The 6,000-nt window shown below is 38.6% G+C and overlaps 1 protein-coding gene across 2 annotated transcripts in view; it reads right to left on the reverse strand.

Annotated features, from left to right (window-relative positions):
- LOC138038787 (VWFA and cache domain-containing protein 1-like) overlaps positions 1 to 6,000 on the reverse strand; it is a 90,114-nt gene that overhangs the window by 78,034 nt on the left and 6,080 nt on the right. For both annotated transcript variants that reach the window (XM_068884830.1, XM_068884829.1), the window contains exons 4-7: positions 5,549 to 5,832; positions 4,519 to 4,654; positions 3,786 to 4,059; positions 3,235 to 3,431 (exon numbers count right to left, since the gene is read on the reverse strand). In XM_068884830.1, coding sequence (XP_068740931.1) covers positions 3,235 to 3,431; positions 3,786 to 4,059; positions 4,519 to 4,654; positions 5,549 to 5,832 — 891 coding nt within the window. The remainder of the gene's footprint in view (positions 1 to 3,234; positions 3,432 to 3,785; positions 4,060 to 4,518; positions 4,655 to 5,548; positions 5,833 to 6,000) is intronic.

Consider the following 6,000-nt stretch of genomic DNA (forward strand, 5'->3'; position numbering starts at 1 on the left):
GTTCTTTTTGGATTCGCAACTTGTTGCTTCCGAATATATTCCAAAGGACTTGCCACAACTACAAACGTTTTCGAGTTGGTGGAAGAAGAATGATGCATTTTCTTCTAGAATGTTCGGGCCTGTATTAATAACACTATTGCGAAATCCCGTAGGAAGTACAACTGTAATGTCTTCTTTTACTCAAACCATTCTTCGGATGCATTCTCTCCGCTCTTCCTTTAAAGGTTTTTGAAAAAAATCTGAAGTCGAAGCAACCGCAGCTGTAAACAGAGCCTAAACATCACTCGAGTTGAAATCCTTCTTGGCGGCCATAATTTCATCAGCTGTTAACCGATTTACAAGAAGTATGGTTTGCAATTCTGTAACCAATCGGAGCGAGGTTCCAAAAGCTCTATTGTTTTTCGGCCAATCAGAGTAAAGTCCAGACTCTGGACTACGAGCAGACGACTCGGTAAGAAATTGTATCAGGCGTACCTTTTCCCACCATGTCTAAGGAAAAGTACGCCTGATCGCAGGTTAGAAATACCCAAGCTATGGCTGGGAAAAATCTTTGGAAAGGATGCCTTCATTTACTCGCATCGAGTCACAGGTTTTCCTGTTCAAGGAGAAAATCCCAGACCTGGAGAAAAAATTCAGCGAACTCGAGTGGCGATTGTTTTGCTTCCCTTATTACCTTTTACACAGGATTTCCTGATTTGAAAACGATGAAGGCTTTGTATGAATTTTTACGATCTGGGGCCAGTGGAGAAAATATTCAATATTTGTCCTCTGCAAGAGACGGCATTCAGGCTGGTCATAGTGAACATTCAGTGAAACAATCTTTGAAAACTGTAGACGAATTTTTTTCTTACATTGTGTCGCCTCAGACAAGGCTTCGCCCAAATACACTCGGCTCAGTTATTTAACGTAGCCCAGTCAATTGTAAGCAGAATTTTCATATTTTGGATCAATTTTATGCATTTGAAACTAGGACAGATAAATATCTGGCCGTCCAGAGAACTTGTGGACGAGAAACAATTCAAAATACATTTGATGTATCAACAAAGTGAAAAAAATCCTGCTGCATAGTTTAATTTCAAGGTTAGTTTTCACTTTGTTGATACGTCTAATTACTCAGTTGAATTGTAAGTCCATTGTTATTATCACTACCACAGTAATGCATGACTTTTACCATTATCAAGGTATTTCAATTTTCCAATGTTGTTGTGGTACACCATGTTCCTTTTAATAGGACACTTACTTAACTCTCAGATATTAATATCCATTTCAACACAAATAAGCTTAATTAAATACTGTGTACATGTGCTCTGGTTCATTTTCCAAACAAAATATTGTTTGTTGTCTGACATTGATATCATTTGGTAAAACATTAAAGTGGTACTATGATCAAATTTTTACCCCTTGATTTTTTGAGTGTATCACATAGAATTCCATGAAAGAACAAAAACGCCACTTACCGTTTGCAAATATCTTCATTAGTTCCGGAGATATTTAAGTTTGAAAAATGGGTAAAATTATGAAAATGACATGACTGATGATGTAATACAATCAACCCAATATTATATTGACCATTGAAACTTGGTAGTCTAATAGTTCTACGGGAAACACACCTATGGCTATAAAAAATTCTGTTCCCTTGGCAACTCACTCTTTTCCAGTCCCCACCCACTTGATTTCAATATGTTAGTGATTTTCAGCTTGAAAAATGTTAAACCAAGGCCACAAACTCAAGCTAACATATCTATATGCTTGCTCGATCATGCATATGAATTGCTGTTAGCAAATATCAAAATGGAACGCCAAAGGTGGCCAGAAAAGCTTTTAGTATGGGGAGGTCTGGAACCCAGTATGATGCCATGGTAACAGAACTGTTAAGCTCACATTGTGGAGAACATTTAGTAGAATCTTACTGCAAAAAATCAAAAATTTCTGATACAAATTGGCTGAGATATCTCTTTTTATTATATTTAAACAAAATTTGGTTGAGTGTATGACGTAATCACCTGGCTAATTTGCATATTTTAAAAACTCCAATATCTCTGGAACGAAAAGAGATATTTGAAAAAAGTAAACAGCGTTTTTCTTCTCACGCAGACTACTTGTTTATGTTTCAAAATGGCTTAGATAGGAAAGATGTGATTTTCGTCATAGTACCACTTTAAATCCATCCAAAGCCCTCATCGTTTTCATATTAGGAAATCCTGAGTAAAAGGTAATAAGGGAATCATTTTTGAAAATGTTCTCGAAGCAAAACAATCGCCACTCGAGTGCCACGAATTTTTTGTCAAGGTCAGGGATTTCCTCCCTCAACAGGGAAACCTGTGAGTCGATGCGAGTAAATGAAGGCATCCTTTCTAGAGATTTTCCCCAGCCACAGCTTGGGTATTTCACGCTGGGTGATGACGAAGGAGTGGAGCTCATAACATTCATAATTCTCCTTTTCCTTTTGGTGTAAATTTTGTCCGGATCAGGATTTATCACCATTTGATCGCGTCCACTTTTCACGTATTCCTCCACTACGCAAAGCGCATTAAAAAAAAAAGAGTAACTGGTAAACCTTGAAAAACATCAACTGTTAAACTACTATTTAAGATTAAAGCCTTGTGATTACCGTTTTACAAGCAAAGGTTTCGTTTTAAGTTTAATTAAGGGAATCCCCACTACATCGCATCGCGCAACCAAAACCGCAAGTCTTCATTCTTCAGCGGACAAGGATTTAGCCCAGCTAACGAGGCTCCGGGAATGTCATCTTCGGGAGGAATAACTGAGTCATTCACTGCACTACTTAAGCACGCCATTTTAGGAGGATTTAGCTCTGATAAGACCGGAATATCGTATAACATAAATCTGCTGACAGCCGCTACTAAACTTTTCCAGACTGAAATACGGCCTACCAAACCTCGCTTTCATGTATTAGGACCTAGGTCGTTCCGCGTGTCCGCCATTTTTTAATAAGGTGCGAAATCAATACGGCAAGACCGAGGCTTGAGATTTTCCCGGACGGAACGTTCAAGGTTAATACGTTGTTTATCATATGGCAGTTTGCCTTGCCCTTGGAAGCCCTTAATCGGCCCGTGGGCATTACGGCAGAATAATGCCCCTTGAATTGCCCGGTCAGAGGGTGCGTTATATCGGCTACAAACACAAGCCATGTAGTAAAGGTGAACAATTTAATACCATTTAAGAACTCTGCTCATTCTGACGTTAACCAGTATCGTGTTTAACATTATTTACCAGAAGGAATAGCTTGAATTCCTAGTGTTTCGTCCTTATCGCCAACTGCTACCACGATGCCAACGGTAAAATTGGTCTTCTCAACTGGCAACCAGTAATAGATTGAGGGTATCTCCACAACAGTGACACCTTCATTTACCTGGCCACCTCTAGCCAGAAAACGTTTTGATGAAATACTCTTCTGTCCAGATCCACCGCTTATAAAACGAAAAAAAGAAACAGTCACATGAAAATACTTTATTTTGAGTTACCTATTTAAGAGTTAGACGATTTTAATTAAAATTAAAATCAGTCTAAATAACAACAATGAAGTACCTGTTATAAAATGATTTGTCGTATTTTAATCCCTAAAAAGAATTTTGCATCCCAAGTAGGAAAAATCGCCTCATCAAATGTCTAATTGCAAATCAATTGATGGTATTAAAATTGAGGAACGTTATCACTTTCAGGCTTCCGTTTTTATTTTTGCTGACGTAGGTTGGTAGGCCGCTTATATTTCCAATAGATGTATCTTCTATCATATTAGATTAAAAAAGGATGCGAATTCTTACTTTTTGATAGATTCAAATACGGAATAAAACTCCGGATCAGGTTCTAGTGCCGTGATGTCCATAAAAATCGGGTCGCCGTAGGCATTAGAAGGGGCTGGCAGAAGGGGATGCATCATGGTCCTTCCTGAACTGTCGGCCATGAAAGCATAACTTGATTGGCCCTTCTGAAAGTAGGTGATTTCAGAAAGAAGGTCCGCCATACTTATGTCCGTGCCAACAACACCGATGAATTTGCCTTGGTGATAACAAGGCAGTGTTATGGATGTTAAAAGACCTGTTGGCAGAAAACGGTTGTCAATGGACTTCTTAAAATAAGGAATGCACGAAGAAACTACCAATCGTTAAACATGGTAAAAAAGGTCAACAAGTAACTTTGTAGTATATATATCCCAAGAACTGCACCATTTGGTTTTCAGCAAGATTTTATCACTCAGATAACTACGTTATTGAGAGTTAGGTCTAGGATATGATCGATATCATGTTGTCATTCCAGCGTGTACCATATCAAAAGTAGTATTTTCTTGACATAATTATTAAATATTAGCCACCATTTCTTCAAAATACTCAAGTAGGCTGACCAGAATGTAGTAAAGCTTAAGGGGAATAACTTCTACGTAATTTCAGTTGGTTTCCTTGGAATGACCGCGAAATATATTCCCTGATCATTTAAAACCCAATATATGATCCCTTGGTTCGTCTAGTAAAATATCTCATGCATCCTTTAGTACCTTACCTGTTCCAAAGGCGTCCACGTAAGGAATGGATATGATTGGTTCATCACGGATGGTGTTTGTTGAGAAGAAGTCGTAGTATGTTGCCAAGTCCCTTCGTAAGTTATTCGTGTTTAAAACATAGGTGAATTTTCCAGCCTTTGATATTGATAATAAAATAATAAATAACTTTATTTAATTGTCAAATGCATTTAGCAAAAGTTTTACTAGTTGGGGACATTGTAAATGAAATAGAAAATGAACTATTAAAAATCGTACTGGTGGGAGGCTGATCATTTGGCTATTTACACAACGCCGTCGAGGAGTTGAACAATCCTGATAGTGGTAGGGAAAAGGATTTGACCAGGGACCTCAAGATTTTAAATCCAGCGCCCTAAACCACTCAGCTAGATGGCCTCTCCAAAGGGGAAATAAAGATTTGATCGCAAATGTTTAACGCAAGCCCTTTAGTTGTGTTCAAAATGCGATTATGGTTCAGTGCAATCGCTACTAAGAACATTGTGACCCAATTTGACAGTCAACTTAAATTCAGCTTAGTAACCGAGGGGGACTCCCAATAGAGGAGGGATGCTCGTCGGAAATTGTAAATTAAACCCCTAAAGGAGACCAATCTGGGCGTGACCCGGGCTTCTTTTTTACCCCTAAAAGAGACCATATTAAAACACGGAGAAATAAAAATACAGGGGCTGTTAATTATGGCAAAGACATTATCATCTAATACTTTCACTACGTAAAGAAATATAAAAGTGTAAATAAACACTTTCATATTTCTTTGCGCGCAACCCTAAAGGAGACCTTCACAGCTACATATGATTGCGTTTTGCCCAGAACACCCAAAGTGAGACCAAAATCCGAAATTTACACCCCTAAGCGAGATGACGAGCATCCCTTCCCTTTTTATATGGACGTCCCCCCCCCCCCCCCGGGTTTAGTAACCAGATACTTGCCTATCGCGCATGAATTCTAGCTATTGTATTAATATATATATTGAGTAGAAACATGACTTTCTCGCATTGCTGTTACAGTACTTACAGGGACGTCAGGTGCTTTCGAGATGCCGTAATTACTCCCATCTTGTTGAGCAATATCTTTGAGGATTTGTAAGTCGGTAAGCATGCCATAAGTCATTATGACGACTGCATTGTTCAGCTCTGCGTTCTTCGTTTTTATCGTCTGCATGATATCACCTGCTGCGTCGTTTGGTTCACCATCTGTTAGAAAAATAATGACTTTTTTCCTGGAAGGACCTTTTCCAGGTGATGAGCCCTTCAGTAAGTCGAAGGCCAGAGTAAATGCTTTGGAATAATCCGTACCTCCTGTTTGAAAGAAAATAACGAGACAGGACTGTTATTGGTCATCACAATACAGTTCTCTTTAACTTGTTTGAAACAGTGAACGTAATCTTTCCCTTTTCATCGGCAACGTTTCGATATCCAGCAAAGCACGTGAAATATGCTCTGATAAAGGTGCACATTATAAGCGAT

The sequence above is a fragment of the Montipora capricornis genome, chromosome 2, assembly GCF_036669925.1.
Source record: "Montipora capricornis isolate CH-2021 chromosome 2, ASM3666992v2, whole genome shotgun sequence".
In the NCBI taxonomy this organism is placed as follows: domain Eukaryota; kingdom Metazoa; phylum Cnidaria; class Anthozoa; order Scleractinia; family Acroporidae; genus Montipora; species Montipora capricornis.